General features: G+C 38.8%; 5 protein-coding genes across 5 annotated transcripts; 4 read left to right on the forward strand and 1 right to left on the reverse strand.

Annotated features, from left to right (window-relative positions):
- Positions 1–547: 547 nt before the first annotated feature.
- LOC104755033 (magnesium-chelatase subunit ChlD, chloroplastic) lies at positions 548–5,264 on the forward strand. Its single transcript, XM_010477350.3, has 15 exons — positions 548–1,184; positions 1,342–1,520; positions 1,613–1,697; positions 1,786–2,102; positions 2,208–2,331; positions 2,447–2,539; positions 2,951–3,046; positions 3,169–3,309; positions 3,393–3,599; positions 3,864–4,019; positions 4,181–4,288; positions 4,366–4,500; positions 4,588–4,746; positions 4,851–4,971; positions 5,067–5,264. The coding sequence occupies exons 1-15, from the start codon at positions 912–914 to the stop codon at positions 5,150–5,152; spliced, it is 2,280 nt and encodes a 759-aa protein (XP_010475652.2). The 5' UTR covers positions 548–911; the 3' UTR covers positions 5,153–5,264.
- A 265-nt stretch (positions 5,265–5,529) lies between these two features.
- Positions 5,530–7,267, forward strand: LOC104755034 (uncharacterized). Its single transcript, XM_010477351.3, has 5 exons — positions 5,530–5,945; positions 6,053–6,103; positions 6,465–6,598; positions 6,742–6,842; positions 6,938–7,267. Exons 1-5 carry the CDS (start codon positions 5,580–5,582, stop codon positions 7,099–7,101), a joined length of 816 nt encoding a protein of 271 aa, XP_010475653.1. The 5' UTR covers positions 5,530–5,579; the 3' UTR covers positions 7,102–7,267.
- Positions 7,268–7,336: 69 nt separating this feature from the next.
- Positions 7,337–10,724, forward strand: LOC104755035 (RNA polymerase sigma factor sigB). Its single transcript, XM_010477352.3, has 7 exons — positions 7,337–7,649; positions 8,102–8,283; positions 8,410–9,006; positions 9,419–9,649; positions 9,790–9,930; positions 10,021–10,221; positions 10,319–10,724. The coding sequence occupies exons 1-7, from the start codon at positions 7,571–7,573 to the stop codon at positions 10,604–10,606; spliced, it is 1,719 nt and encodes a 572-aa protein (XP_010475654.1). The 5' UTR covers positions 7,337–7,570; the 3' UTR covers positions 10,607–10,724.
- A 108-nt stretch (positions 10,725–10,832) lies between these two features.
- LOC104755037 (violaxanthin de-epoxidase, chloroplastic) lies at positions 10,833–13,273 on the forward strand. The gene is made up of 6 exons (XM_010477353.2): positions 10,833–11,093; positions 11,363–11,608; positions 11,689–11,855; positions 11,955–12,051; positions 12,154–12,548; positions 12,636–13,273. Exons 2-6 carry the CDS (start codon positions 11,396–11,398, stop codon positions 13,147–13,149), a joined length of 1,386 nt encoding a protein of 461 aa, XP_010475655.1. The 5' UTR covers positions 10,833–11,093; positions 11,363–11,395; the 3' UTR covers positions 13,150–13,273.
- Positions 13,274–13,318: 45 nt separating this feature from the next.
- LOC104755038 (syntaxin-related protein KNOLLE) lies at positions 13,319–14,709 on the reverse strand. Its single transcript, XM_087494784.1, has 2 exons — positions 14,472–14,709; positions 13,319–14,375 (listed from the first exon to the last, which is right to left on the reverse strand). Exon 2 carries the CDS (start codon positions 14,364–14,366, stop codon positions 13,434–13,436), a length of 933 nt encoding a protein of 310 aa, XP_087350910.1. The 5' UTR covers positions 14,367–14,375; positions 14,472–14,709; the 3' UTR covers positions 13,319–13,433.
- Positions 14,710–15,524: the final 815 nt, after the last annotated feature.

The raw sequence follows: 15,524 nt of genomic DNA on the forward strand, positions 1-15,524 counted from the left end.
ATTAATCTCTCATCTGGACTCTTAATTGCTTGGAGAAGAGTCAAGAAACAAGTCAGGAGAAACAGTCGCGTTGATAAATAATCCGATTTTGTCGTGTTTTGTCTCAATTTGTTTTAAAATAAAGAGTCTCTCAAATAAACAAACAAGAAAGTGTAATTAAAACCGTTTGTTTTACTGCTGACTCTATGATGTTTATGATTAAAAACGTATAAGAACACGTTTTGCATTTAGAGAATATGATTTTGCATAAAGAGTAGTACTTGTGATTGTTAAGAATTTGATGGATGGCCTTGTAAAAACCTTGTTATTCTTCTAATGAGTGACTAACTCATAAGTCATAAATTCTAGGATGCCTACTTTCACCTTTTTAGATCAATGTTCTGTGTTATACACTTATACTACTATGTAGCTATGTGTAATGTGTGTTTTGGTCTATAATAACTACACATTATTGTCAGTTGGTTTCTAGATCCAAAGTGACTGAAAAGAACTCGCATTCAATTCATACCTTCTTTTTAAACTCCTAACCAGTTCTCATACTTTCACTAGTCTCATTCATTCATAGTAGTAATCAAATTTATTGGCGAAAAAAAAGAAGAGAGTACCAATCAATTCATTTTAATTTGAAAAGACACTATGATTATCTTATGCAAAATTTAGTTCCTAAGATATAAAGTTAAAATAAATCCACTTATTGATTTATTTGTTTGGGTTAATTATTACTAATACTCCCAATAAAAAAATAATAAATTAATAAAAAAGACGTTTTTAATGAAATTTATCAATTTGGATAGAGCTGCAATCTGAAGAAGCGATGAGGAGACAAAGGAGAAGCGAAATAAGCTGATAAGGTCTGAAACACACACACTCTTCTTTACTTCATTCTTCTTCTTCTTCTCCTCTCTTCGAAAATGGCGATGACTCATGTCGCGGCATCATCACCAGTTTCAACGTGCCGTCTCTTTCGCTGCAATATCCTCCCTGATCTCTCCCACAAGCCACCGTTTCTCCCCCTCACCAAACGTAACAGAGTCGCTTCGTGCCGGTTCACTGTACGTGCCTCCGCTAGTGCTACCGTTGAATCCCCAAACGGCGCCGTTGCGTCGACATCAGAGATGGAGACTGAGTCAGAGAACACCTCTTATGGCCGACAGTTTTTCCCTTTAGCCGCTGTGGTTGGCCAGGTCAGTGTGAATTCCCAATTTGATTCTCTTAGGTTGCAGCTTCGTTTGGTTTAGTTGAATTGGATACAAGAAAAGGATCAAACTTTTAACTTCTTAGATATAAAAGCTTCAGAGAGTATTATATGATTTGGTTGCTTTCAACTAATGTTGTTTGTAGGAAGGCATAAAGACTGCTCTTTTACTTGGCGCGGTTGATCGTGAAATCGGAGGGATTGCGATTTCAGGTCGTAGAGGAACTGCAAAAACAATCATGGCAAGAGGGTTACATGAAATCCTCCCTCCTATAGAAGTTGTTGTAGGCTCAATATCAAATGCTGACCCGGCCTGCCCAGATGAGTCAGTATCTTACTACCTGGATAAAGGAACTACTTTTCTCTTAATTACAACTTCTTTCTCAACTCACATTCTGCTGGCTTGTACGCTTGTAGGTGGGAAGACGACTTATCTGAGAGAATAGAGTACAATGCTGATAAAAGCGTTAAGACTGAGATTGTCAAATCTCCTTTCATTCAGGTACATTCAGTTTTAGGAGCGTTTTTTCAACTTTTCTGAATTTGTTATCTAATGACTTAGGCTTTTTTTGTCATTCTGTAATACACAGATTCCGTTGGGAGTTACAGAAGATAGACTCATTGGGTCTGTTGATGTTGAGGAGTCTGTGAAAAGGGGGACAACTGTTTTCCAACCTGGTCTTTTGGCGGAAGCACATAGAGGAGTGTTGTATGTTGATGAAATAAATCTCTTAGATGAGGGAATTAGTAATTTGCTTCTCAATGTATTGACAGATGGTGTTAATATAGTTGAAAGAGAAGGTATCAGCTTTAGGCACCCATGTAAGCCACTTTTAATTGCAACCTATAACCCTGAAGAAGGTGCTGTTCGAGAGCACTTGCTTGACCGTGTTGCCATTAATTTAAGGTATTGCTGGAGTTTTTTGAATTTAAGTGTGAAATATATGGTCTGTTTCGTTTTTGGTGATTCGCAGTTCTTTCTCTTTTTACATCACTATGTTAATATCTGCAGTGCAGACCTTCCTATGAGTTTTGAAGATCGTGTCGCAGCAGTTGGAATTGCTACACAGTTTCAAGAACAGTGTAATGAGGTTTTTAGAATGGTAAATGAAGAGACAGAGACAGCAAAGACGCAGGTATCTTCAAATGAATTAAGAGATTAAGTACCGGTACAATTCCCCATTAGCAAAAGTTGGATGGGATGTTATGCTTCTTTTCTCGGTCATAATCCAGTGCGTTTTCTGACTGTAGATTATATTGGCTAGAGAATATTTGAAAGATGTCAAGATAAGTAGAGAGCAACTGAAGTATCTGGTTTTGGAAGCTGTCCGAGGTGGTGTTCAGGTATTGAACAAAAATTCTAAACTCTATAATAATGTACTCCTGGAAGAATAAGGATAAACACGAAAAAAAGGACAGGATGCATGCAAGATAATGTCACAACTATAAACTTCAACTAGTAGTATAGTCCTTAAACAGGAACTAGATGTAATGCACGGAATGGCTCACCACAGGCAGAAAGATACATCTAGATAGAGTTGAGTTGATTTATAAACAAAACTGGATAAAGAAGGTTTCGTATTGAGTGCTTTTGTTGCAGAGTTGATTGTGATATTTCGCCGTGTTATGATCATATCACCATAATAATATGTGTGTTTGGAGTACGTGTAGTTAATTCTAATTGCCTATTTTTTGTGGATGACTACCTGGAAATCGTTTAATACTCCTTTCCCAAATAACAAATTTATGATACAGGGACATCGCGCAGAGTTGTATGCAGCTCGTGTGGCGAAGTGCTTAGCTGCAATTGAAGGGCGAGAAAAAGTCACAATTGATGACCTCAGAAAGGCCGTTAAGTACTCTTCTCTAGCTCATCCATTTTTACTGTTTTGTTTTTTAATTAGCATTGTAGAATGGAGTATTTACGTCATTCTCCAGTTATTGATTAGCAAATGTGGTCCATATTTCAATAGGTTGAACTGGTCATTCTTCCTCGTTCATCACTAGATGAGACTCCACCTGAACAACAAAACAACCCACCACCTCCTCCACCGCCTCCACAAAATAGTGAATCTGGGGAAGAAGAAAATGAAGAAGAACAAGAAGAAGAAGAGGTCAGTGGATGCAGTACACATTATTGTCTCTCGTTGCACAAACGATCTAGGTTCTCTAAATTATAATTCATTAACCATTGTAGGATGAAAGCAATGAAGAAAATGAAAATGAGCAGCAACAGGACCAAATACCTGAAGAATTTATATTTGACGCTGATGGGGGTTTGGTGGATGAGAAACTCCTGTTCTTTGCGCAACAAGCCCAGAAACGTCGGGGCAAAGCTGGCAGAGCGAAGAACGTCATATTCTCAGAAGATAGAGGACGCTATATTAAGCCAATGCTTCCAAAGGTTTGCCCTCGAGATCAAACTCAATTTGGCTAGTTGAATTTAGTGTAGAGAGATGCCGTTGATTTTAGCCTTGGCTCCTTACTTGAATCAATTGCTATATATGAGCTAGCGTATTTACCTTAGGGGTTTCTTGGTATTTTCTGGAGCACTTTCGGTTGGACATTGCTAGTTAGCAAGGCTCTCAAATGGCCACTTGAGGCTAGTTAAATAGATGTGATCAGGCTCCCAAACATGCATAGTCCTTAACAAATTTCACTTTGACAGGGTCCAGTGAAAAGACTAGCTGTGGATGCAACACTTAGAGCAGCTGCACCATACCAGAAATTGCGCAGAGAGAAGGATATATTAGGAACTAGGAAAGTCTTTGTTGAGAAGACAGATATGAGGGCCAAAAGAATGGCAAGGAAAGCTGGAGCCCTGGTACTGAACCTTGTCCATGCATTACTTTGTACAAAATAACTTATACTTAAAACAGAAAGATGTTTGGCATGATAAATTTGACAGTTCCTTTGATAGAAGCTTCAGTGAAAAATATAAATAATATATGATTACGCTTCTGTCTTACCATTGTTGTATGGCAGGTTATATTCGTGGTTGATGCAAGTGGTAGTATGGCATTGAATCGTATGCAAAATGCCAAAGGAGCTGCACTCAAACTACTTGCAGAGAGCTATACTAGCAGGGATCAGGTAAAGGTTACTCTTTTGAATAGTAAACATGCTTGTTGCTAGTTCAGATTAGATTTATACACCAGTGATTGGTTTAGGTTGCGATTATTCCTTTCCGAGGGGATGCTGCAGAAGTGCTTTTACCCCCTTCTAGATCAATTGCAATGGCAAGAAATCGTCTTGAGAGACTTCCCTGTGGTGGTGGTTCTCCTCTTGCCCATGGTTTAACAACGGTATGTCCAATATGATGGTTTTGTTTGTATGAATATCATTATTGTGTGTCAGCATAATATTAACAATAATATTTATATCCATATTAGGCAGTAAGAGTGGGACTTAACGCAGAGAAGAGTGGTGATGTCGGGCGCATAATGATAGTTGCAATAACCGATGGTCGAGCCAACATTACACTGAAAAGATCAACTGATCCGGAGTCTATTGCCGCAGATGCCCCTAGACCGACGTCCAAAGAATTGAAGGTAAACAGATTCTGCGGAACTCATAAAAGTGCAGATAGAAACGAGCTCTCTGTCCTTGATGCAGTGATTACAATTGCGTGTTTTTTTTTTTTGGTGTTGTTTAGGATGAGATTCTGGAAGTTGCAGGGAAGATTTACAAGGCTGGGATGTCTCTTCTAGTGATTGATACTGAAAACAAGTTTGTTTCAACTGGTTTTGCCAAGGAGATCGCAAGAGTTGCTCAAGGTTTGTTCTCTCTGTATTTTTTTTACCGAGCTATGTTTTGTTTAGATAATAAGCAGACAATAATCAACATTTGTGTGTTTGATTGTTCCGCACAGGAAAATATTATTACTTGCCAAATGCTTCAGATGCTGTTATCTCGGCCACCACAAGGGATGCGCTATCTGATCTGAAGAATTCTTGACTTGGTTTGTATGATTCTGGATCACAGTGTATAACTGTATATTCTAATTGTGCAATACAGTCACTAAACATAAACATGAAAAGTTTATAAGAAATGAAATTTTGTTTTAACATATTCTTTCAATGAATTTCCGATTTTATTCGGTTGGTCGGTAATTGATTATGCATTAGTGACATATCACTGCTATAAACGATTACGTACTTTAACGTAAACTTAGCAATAAACAGAGCCGAGCTCGAGTGTGAGCTAAAGTGAAGAAGAAGCAGATGAATAAGATAACCGGTATAATCCCGGTTTTTACTAAACCATACTCTAATTTTGAGGCAGATAAACCGGCCTGGACCGAATTAAAAGAAAACCGGACTTACCTACTTTGGAATTGGAGGAGAGAAAGAACAAAGAAGAGTTCAGATTTTCCCCAAAGACGATGATGATGAAATCTGTTTGCTCGATTTCAACAGCTCCATTGATTCGTTCGTCTCCATTTCAATCTCTTTCTCGGGCAAGCTTGAATCATCGATTTACCCTCAAGAGTCCAGCTTCGCTCTACTTATCCCATCCAACAACTACAAGTTGCTGTTTTTCAAACCCATGGAGTTCTCAGGAATCATTGGATTCCTCCCATGGTGGAATGTCGTCTAAGGAATCGATTAGTGTATTTGTAGGTGATTCGCTTAAAAACCTCAAGATGCAAGTAGGCAGCCCAGCTATTTCTCTGCATTCTATCAATCCGATAGCCAAGCTGAGTCTGAGTGATCAGGCATTTCTTCTCTTGGCCTTCATCGCTTGCACGGTAAAGGATTGTTGCCTCGTGTTTTGATGTTTACTCTTTCTTTTTGTGTTGATTTATTGATAAAGGTTTAGGCTTTTTGATCTCTTGATGGTCCTCTGTTATTACAGACTTCAGTGGCTTTTACAAGTCTTGTGGTTGCAGCCATTCCCACACTTCTGGTAAGCCTCCACATTTGTTACCACGTTTGTCTCAGTCCTGTTTCTTTAGCTATCTCTCCCCTGGAATGTAGTAATGAATGCTTCATCACTCAGTTTAATACTGTTTCAAGTAAATGGGTTGAGTATGAAAAACTATGTCACAGTCTATGTTTAAGTTTTAAGTTTAACACTAAAACCCTTAACTGTTGAATTCCACACTTCACTCTTGTTTGTATGTGTCCTAGCTTTGGTTCAGCTATATGATTGTTTCTCTTTTTGGATTTGGCTTAACAAAGCATGGTGAATTTCGTTTCGATATGTATCTTTGCTCTTGGATTGGTATCTATCTATTCACTATATCGTATGTTTTACCCACCTTCAGGCCATGGGTAGAGCTGCAACTTCCTTTGCGAAGTTAGCTGATACAGCTCGGAAAGAACTCCCTAGTACCTTGGCAGCCGTAAGGCTCTCCGGCATGGAAATAAGTGATCTTACTCTTGAATTGAGTGATTTAAGGTGATCACTAAAGCTCCTTTTTTCTTTTACTTTTATCGCTTATGATCATCTCAACTCCACTACAAACAAGTAAACTCAAAATTGCCATCTGTCTGGAATAAGAAACTTTGTCTTATATAGCATCACAATGTAAATGGTTTCAGCCAAGAGATAGCTGATGGGGTAAACAAATCAGCAAAAGCGGTCCAAGCAGCTGAAGCTGGAATCAAACAGATTGGAACACTTGCACAGCAGCAAACTCTCTGTAAGCTTCTAATCTTTTGTCATGGTGGCAACATTTAGATTCGCTCAAAAGATGATGATGTTATGATCTAATACTGACCGTGAACTTGAATTCAGCAATGATTGAAGAGAGAGCAAATTTACCAGAAATATCGCTGCAACCTGTAGTGGCTGGTGCAGCCGAGAAAACTTCTCAAGCAATTGGCAGTGTAACCAAGAGACTGATGAACATCATAACCGGAGGAGACAAGGATGAAGAAGAAGATACATTAGGCATTTAGAAAGCTTTTATTTAGACTGTTCTTCTTTGTCCGTAGACTCCATTTAGGGAAACATAGAATCTATCATGAACAAGTCCTCCTTTAGTAGAATTTGGTATATTTTGTGAAAATCTGATGTGTAGTAAGACACAAAAGAAAAAATTACAGTTGAGTTTTATTTACTTCATCTTAAACGTAACAAACACAAGCCGACAAGACAATAAATATAAAAGAACAAAACGTTAGAGGACTGACTATGCAAATCGGGTAATATAATAGAGGGAAGCGAGATTGGGCCAAACAAGTAAATTACTCTCATTAGGCCCAAAGCAGGTGAAAGTCAGAAGACAAAGCTTTATCCTTTTCCGGTCTTCTTCTTCATCCGCCATCACCAGTTTTTTCTCACACCTCTCTCTCTCTCTCTGTAATCTTCTCAACGGCCCCTTTCAATGGTCAGACTTGGCTTTCGAATTTAGCCAAGTGAACGAGCATGTCTTCTTGTCTTCTTCCTCAGTTCAAGTGCCAACCTGATTCCTTCTCTATTCACTTCAGAACCTCTTTCTCCGTCTGTTAGTACTTCCTTCTCCTTCTCTCTCTCTCTAATTCACATTCTCATGTCCAATTTTGTATTGCTCCTCCAATTTCGGGTTCCAGATACGTTTTATCCATATGGGTTATTGTTATTTGGATGTGATTTTTGATGCCTTTAGCTGTGATGCTAATTTCCTTGTAGTTGCTCTGTTCTTATCCGTTTGGGAATAATGCCTTAGGTGCTTAAGATGAATACTTTCTTAAGTTAGCCTTGACCTGGAAATTACAGTTTTTAGTCTCTATAGTGTTTGATTGTTCTAGCCTAGAGTTTGCATTACTTATTTGATTATGAAAATCCTTGTATTGAATAGTAGACAATTTTAATCTGACTATAGACTATATGTTGATTTGTCATGTCATTCTAATCAGTGTGATATCTCATATCTCAAATGCTCACAAATATGTGGATGTGATTTGATGGACAATGCAGCAAAGCAAAATAAGGGTTCAGTCTTCTTCCAACCGCAATGTGCAGTATCTACTTCTCCGGCATTATTAACTTCTACCCTTGATGTGGCAAAGCTTAGACTACCCTCTTTCGATACTGATTCAGATTCCCGTATATCAGACAGGCAATGGACTTATACAGGAACCATTGGTCCTTCCACTGAGGTCTGTTATATTCATATATGCTAATAATGGTTCCCAAGGCCAAGGCTTCAATGAGATTATTTTTCTATGGACACTTTGTGGCAGCTGTCATTTGAAGTCCTCTTGATAAATTTCTTGTAATTGTAGGCAAAATATTTAGAAGCTTTAGCCTCTGAAACACTTCTCACCAGTGATGAAGCTGTAGTTGCAGCAGCAGCAGCTGAAGCTGTGGCCCTTGCAAGAGCTGCTGTCAAAGTTGCCAAAGATGCCACATCATTTAAGAACAGTAGTAACAACACGAAACTATTAATCTCTTCAGCAGCAGACAAACGCTCCAAGTGGGACCAGTTTACAGAGAAGGAACGTGCTGGCATATTGGGACATCTAGTGGTTTCAGAAACTGGAATTGTGAGTGCTAAAACCACTGCACCTGACTCTAAAAAAGAGTCGTCTGATGATTTAATATCAGAACAACAAGAAGTTGAGCTTGTGGAGGAGCAACCTTCAGCGAGTTTAGCTGTGAGATCTACACGCCAAACTGAAAGGAAAGCTCGGAGGGCAAAAGGGTTAGAGAAATCGGCATCAGCTATTCCTTCTGTGAAGACTGGTTCAAGCCCTAGAAAGAAACGTTTTGTTGCTCAAGAAGTTGACCATAATGATCCTTTGCGTTATCTTAGAATGACAACAGGCAGTTCCAAGCTTCTCACTGTCAGAGAAGAACATGAGCTATCTGCAGGAATACAGGTTTGTCATCTACATTCCAAATTCTAAACTAACCACTTCCCTCTCTCTACATCGCGCCTGGTACATTACAAAAACTCACCCCTCTTAGGACTCTAGATACTGGGCGTAAACAATGTTTACAAAATCTTTAAATGTATAAGAATGATGACATTAGTGGTTAGATGGTAGAATCCGAGGTCGGTTCTCTGTGCTTTCTATAACCATTATATCATCTGAATTTCTTGTCTCCAAATTAAATATTCACTCTTTTGTTTCTAATGATAGAGCTCCTTCACCACCTGTTTGGTATTAATTGAAAATGAGATATAGATGTTATTTAATGATCTATTTCAGTTTTAAACATTTATTCTTCTTCTCTGTAAATTATCTTTATTGTAGTTTCTTGTTCACATACTTTGGGTAATACGTGTAGGACCTTCTGAAGTTAGAAAGACTGCAAGCAGAACTTACTGAACGTTGTGGCCGTCAACCAACCTTTTCACAGTGGGCTTCTGCTGCTGGAGTCGATCAAAAATCTTTGAGGAAACGTATACATCACGGCACACAATGCAAAGACAAAATGATTAAAAGCAACATTCGTCTCGTTATTTCCATTGCAAAGAATTATCAAGGAGCTGGGATGAACCTCCAAGATCTTGTCCAGGTTTGAGCTTTTCTTTCTAAATTTTCTGTAATAGTAAAACCTGTTGCAGTACAGATGAAACTGATAGAATTGAACATCTTGCTAACAAAAGTCACGGTGAACCATCATCTTGTTTAAAAAATTTATCGTTATGCTCACAGGAAGGGTGCAGAGGGCTTGTAAGGGGAGCAGAGAAGTTTGATGCTACAAAAGGTTTTAAATTTTCAACTTATGCGCATTGGTGGATCAAGCAAGCAGTGCGGAAGTCTCTCTCTGATCAGTCCAGAATGATAAGATTGCCTGTAAGTCATCCTAAATGTTTTCTTTTGACATGTTTAAACAAGGCCCGGGCCTTTGCCTGATCATACAAATTTTAATGGGATGATTGGCAGTTTCACATGGTAGAGGCCACATATCGGGTGAAAGAGGCACGAAAGCAATTGTACACTGAAAAAGGTAGGCACCCAGAGAACGAAGAAGTTGCAGAGGCAACAGGGCTGTCGATGAAAAGGCTCATGGCGGTTCTACTCTCTCCTAAACCTCCGAGGTCGCTAGACCAGAAGATTGGAATGAATCAAAACCTCAAACCTTCGGTTTGTCCCTCGTGACACAACAAACTCCAGATACATAAACATCAGTCTTCTTGTTAGTTCAAAATAGTGATATGAGATAGGTGTGTAAATTATGCAGGAAGTGATAGCAGATCCTGAAGCAGAAACATCAGAAGATATTCTGATAAAGCAGTTCATGAGGCAGGACTTGGACAAAGTTTTGGACTCGTTGGGTACGAGGGAGAAGCAAGTGATACGTTGGAGATTTGGGATGGAGGATGGGAGAATGAAGACGTTGCAAGAGATAGGAGAGTTGATGGGAGTTAGCCGGGAAAGAGTGAGGCAGATAGAGTCCTCTGCATTCAGGAAACTCAAGAACAAAAAGAGAAGCAACCATTTGCAGCAATACTTGGTTGCACAATCATAAATTTTAACTCTTTTTTTTTTTCTTTCTTTCAAAATGGAATGTTTTGTGCATAGAACCTACCCGAGTATAAGTGTATAACACAAGACACTTCGCAAGCAGTAAATTATTCTTTTTAGCATTTGACTATTTCTTGTGAACAGCAGAGTTACACGTTGTCTTTGCCAAAGAAGGTCACTGTCAAGTGAAAACATCTTTTAACTAATTAAAACCACACCAAATATCAAAGTTAAGATATTTCAGGTATACAACAAAATCGTCCAAGGACAAAACAAAGAAAAGAAAGAAAAAAAAGGAATCGGCTAAGAAGAGGCTGACGCCAAAAAAAAAAAAAGTCAGGGTAAGGAGGCGTCGTTCCCACACCACACGGAAGAGCCTCCGAGTCTTATCCAAAGCAGTTCCTCACATCCCTTAATATCTTCTCCGTCTCTGTCTCTCTCTCTTCTCCTCACGGAGCTTTCAATCTTTGCTAAGGTCGTCTCTCTCTCAGGTTACACTCTTCTCCACTTAACTCTGAGTATTAATTTTATCAATTACCCAAAGTCACAATCTTTCAGCTTTGTTCTGTTTTTCCCCTGTTTTCTTGAATTTTCTTTAATTTAGCCTGAACAACACACGTTCATGTCTACGAACTGGATTCAATCAAGTCAATTTTATTAATCATGATATGTAGTAGTTTGTTTCTGTGGGGAAAAAGAGAGAGAGAGAGAGAGAGAGAGAGAGAGAGAGAGAGTAATTATGGATTTTGGTATGGTTCAGGTAGTGCCCTGGGGAAGATTAGACTAGTGAAGCATGGCAGTAGCTACACATTGTTTCACATCACCTTGTCATGACCGTATTCGATTTTTCTCAAGTGACGATGGTATTGGTAGGCTTGGCATTTCAAGAAAAAGGATCAATGGCACATTCTTGGTCAAGATTTTGCCCCCTATTCAAAATGTTGATCTTAGAACAAATGGGAGATCCTCACGTCCTTTATCTGCATTCAGGTCAGGTATCTCTAAGGTAATCAATCAACCCCGTTCTGTGTTTCATTACAAAATTTGTTATTATGGATGATTTGACTTAACCTTCAATCGTGTCAGGGAGTATTTGACATTTTGTCATTACCATCAAAAGATGAACTGAAGGAGCTGAGCACTCCGCTGCTGCTGAAGCTCGTTGGTGTTTTTGCGTGTGCGTTCCTCATAGTTCCATCTGCAGAAGCAGTTGACGCACTCAAAACTTGTGCTTGCTTATTGAAGGGATGCAGGTAACTTTTCTTCGTTTGGATTCTGCATCACTACTCTCCTCAGAAGTTTATATATTTCTCTCATTTTCTGACCATTATGGAAGCCTAATTATCTGTTAGGATAGAACTCGCAAAGTGCATTTCCAACCCTGCCTGTGCAGCCAATATTGCGTGCCTCCAGACCTGTAATAACCGTCCAGATGAAACCGAGTGCCAGGTTAGAAAGTTATTTTGATATATCATTTTAGAGGCAGATATATAGCTTGCTTATGAGAGAAGAGACCAATGGTTTTGTTTGCAAATTCTGTTCTTATTTCAGATTAAATGCGGGGATATTTTTGAGAACAAGGTAGTTGATGAGTTCAACGAGTGTGCTGTGACGAGGAAAAAGTGTGTTCCTAAAAAATCTGATCTCGGAGAGTTTCCTGCCCCGGACCCTTCTGTTCTAGTCCAGAACTTCAACATCGGGGACTTTAGTGGGAAGTGGTACATTACAAGTGGCTTGAATCCAACCTTTGATGCCTTTGACTGCCAGCTGCATGAGTTCCATACAGAAGGTGAAAACAAGCTTGTTGGAAACATCTCTTGGAGAATAAAGACCCTAGACAGTGGATTCTTTACTAGGTCAGCCGTACAGACGTTTGTTCAAGATCCTAACCAACCTGGTGTTCTCTATAATCATGACAACGAGTACCTTCACTATCAAGATGACTGGTAATAACATCTTGTATCTACCCAGGAGAAAGAGTTAGTCTTGCTTCTCTTCTTTGGCCTAAAAAAGTTTTCACATGATCCTTGCAGGTATATATTGTCATCAAAGATCGAGAATAAACCTGAAGACTATATTTTTGTGTACTACCGTGGGCGAAACGATGCTTGGGATGGATATGGTGGTGCGGTTGTGTATACGAGAAGTTCTGTATTACCCAATAGCATTGTACCAGAACTTGAAAAAGCAGCAAAAAGCATAGGCAGAGACTTCAGCACATTCATTAGAACGGATAACACATGTGGTCCTGAACCTCCGCTGGTGGAAAGACTTGAGAAGACAGTGGAAGAAGGGGAAAGAATAATCGTAAAGGATTTTGAAGAGATAGAAGAGGAAGTAGAGAAGGAAGTGGAGAAAGTCGGTAAGACTGAGATGACCTTGTTCCAGAGATTGGCTGAAGGATTTAATGAATTAAGAAAAGACGAGGAGAATTTTGTGAGAGAGTTAAGTAAAGAAGAGATGGAGTTTTTGGATGAGATCAAAATGGAAGCAAATGAGGTTGAAAAATTGTTTGGGAAAGCTTTGCCAATCAGGAAGGTCAGGTAGAGAAGAACCATCATTGTAGTTCAAAGCTGTATTTTATACATACTGTTGTTCGGTTCATATAAAGTATACATTCTTCTTGTAAACATTCATCATTCCATAACAAAATGGATACAACAGAACTAAAGCTGGTGGTAACAATGGCAATGAACAATTAGAATGATCAAGAAGATGATTAAGAAAATTGGATATATTTGTAAACATTAAAATTGGATACACAACACAGAAGGATTAAGACATCCTTTGGGCGAAAGAAAACACAAGGGAGTTATAAAACTCATAGCAACTCAAGAAGAGGTGAAACTGGTAATGATTGGGATGACAACAATGAGAATGATCAAAAGCAGAACAATGATACCAATGCACATCCACTTCCTACTGCTTCTCTGATGATTCTTTGCAGTCTTGAGCTCGTTAGCCCCATCATTCACGTAATGGCTAGCATTCATCACATGATGCTCAATCTCATCCATCTGTTCACCTTGTGCTTCAACCATCACAGCCATATCCAAAAACACCTGATGAAGCTCCAACAGACTCTTCTCAATCTCCTTGGCTGCATCATACCTATCCTGAATCTCAACCACAGTTTCCAAGACCTTTCCTTTACCATGTTCCTGGATCGCACGAGTGAGAAACTCTTCACCTCCAGCGTTATCAGTGATGATCTTCTCAATCATCTCATCATCAGGGTGTTCTCCAGTGACAGTGAAGTACCTTCTCTCAACAACCTCCTTGTACTCACTCATCATCCTCTGTCTCAGCCCTTGAAACTCCATCATCACTTCCTTCAGCATCTTCCTCAGACCATTGGTCACAGCTGTTCTGCTCCTGTAAACCGGAGTTCCCGAGAGCCTTTTAATCTCCCTGTTGGCTTTATCCATCTCTTCAAGCTTTGATTTGATCGATTTGGCCTTCCTCAAACCCGAGACAATCTCGTTAGAGATCTTGTTGCGAAGAGACTTGACGGACTCAGCCTTGTGAACACCTTTACTCTCTTCGTTGTACTGCTCGACCCTAGCTAGTGTCTCGCGAATCAAACCAATATCTGCTTTCACATACTCTGCTTCTTCTAAGAAAGACGAAAGATTCTCACCGATCTTGTCTGCTTTAGCCGAAGCCATCTCAAGATCGTAGTCAGGCCCTGCTTCGATATCCTTCATCGCCGCTTTTTTCAAGTCAACGTAACTCATAAACGATTTCGTCATCAAGTCGTTCATCTTTTTCACCTGAAAGTCAACAAATTTCACAAGAATCAGAGACAAATCGAGAGAAAGTAACAGATCAGAAACTGGAGAAATCAATTGAAGCACAACAAATTTTACCCTTGTGTGTTCTATCTAGATCCAAAGTTTTGCGAGCGAGAGAGAGAAGTGTGAAATTGAAGAAGCTTTGAGTAGCAAGATGAGAAAAGGAGAAAGCTTTGAGTAGCAAGATGAGAAAAGGAGAAAGCTTTATGATATAGGGGAAAAGGAAAAGAGCCGTTACAGTCTTCAACCCCAACGGCTATATTTTGGGCTTTTGTATCCGTTACATCATCGTCCGTCCCCATTAGTCTCTCTCTCTCTGCTTCTGTTTTTTATTTCTATTTTTAAATTGTGTGATTTTCTTTTGGGAGGATTTCGAAGGTGAAACAGAATATAGGGGCTTAAACTGTAATTACGTGTATTTTGATTTGCCGACGTGAGATTGAGACAGATTGAAAAAAGTGAATAGGGACTAAATTGTAATTTACGAATGTTACAGGGGGCGATTTTGTCGAGTTGAGAGAGATAGAGAGAGAGACTGAGACATGTTTATTTATTTAATTAAATCCACCTGTCAGGCACCATTGGTTACGAAAATAAAGAGCTGCACTTTTTGTCACCTGTCAGGCACCATTGGTTCTCAAAGAGCTGCACTTAAGGTTAAGAGGAAAGAGCATTTGCCCTAAGTCACCAATAATTAAAAAAAATTAGGCCACATTTTTTTTCTTCTTATTTTCTTTTTTCTAAATAATTATATCTAGACTGTATTTAAGTTGATAGGATAAATGTGTATATAATATAGGTCTTTTGTTTATAAAGTCCATGACATTATTAATAAAAACAATACATTATATCTATAAAGAAATTTCTACACATGTTTTATACTCTAAATATAATATAATACTAATAATACTTATAGAATATAATTAAGAATAAACTAAATCTGTTTTGAAATAATCAGCATATTAATTAAAAAAAGGGATAATTGGAAGGAAAAAAACTGACTTTGAGTTTTCTTTCTTCGAAAAAACGCCTGTAAAAAAAACTTATTAAAAGCAAGATTAGTTTTCAAGTTTAAGAATTGTTCAAAATAAGTTCACAATTGAAAACTTATTCACTGTGTCATTTCAT

Source organism: Camelina sativa, chromosome 17, assembly GCF_030686135.1.
Source record: "Camelina sativa cultivar CO46 ecotype springtype chromosome 17, ASM3068613v1".
NCBI lineage: Eukaryota > Viridiplantae > Streptophyta > Magnoliopsida > Brassicales > Brassicaceae > Camelina > Camelina sativa.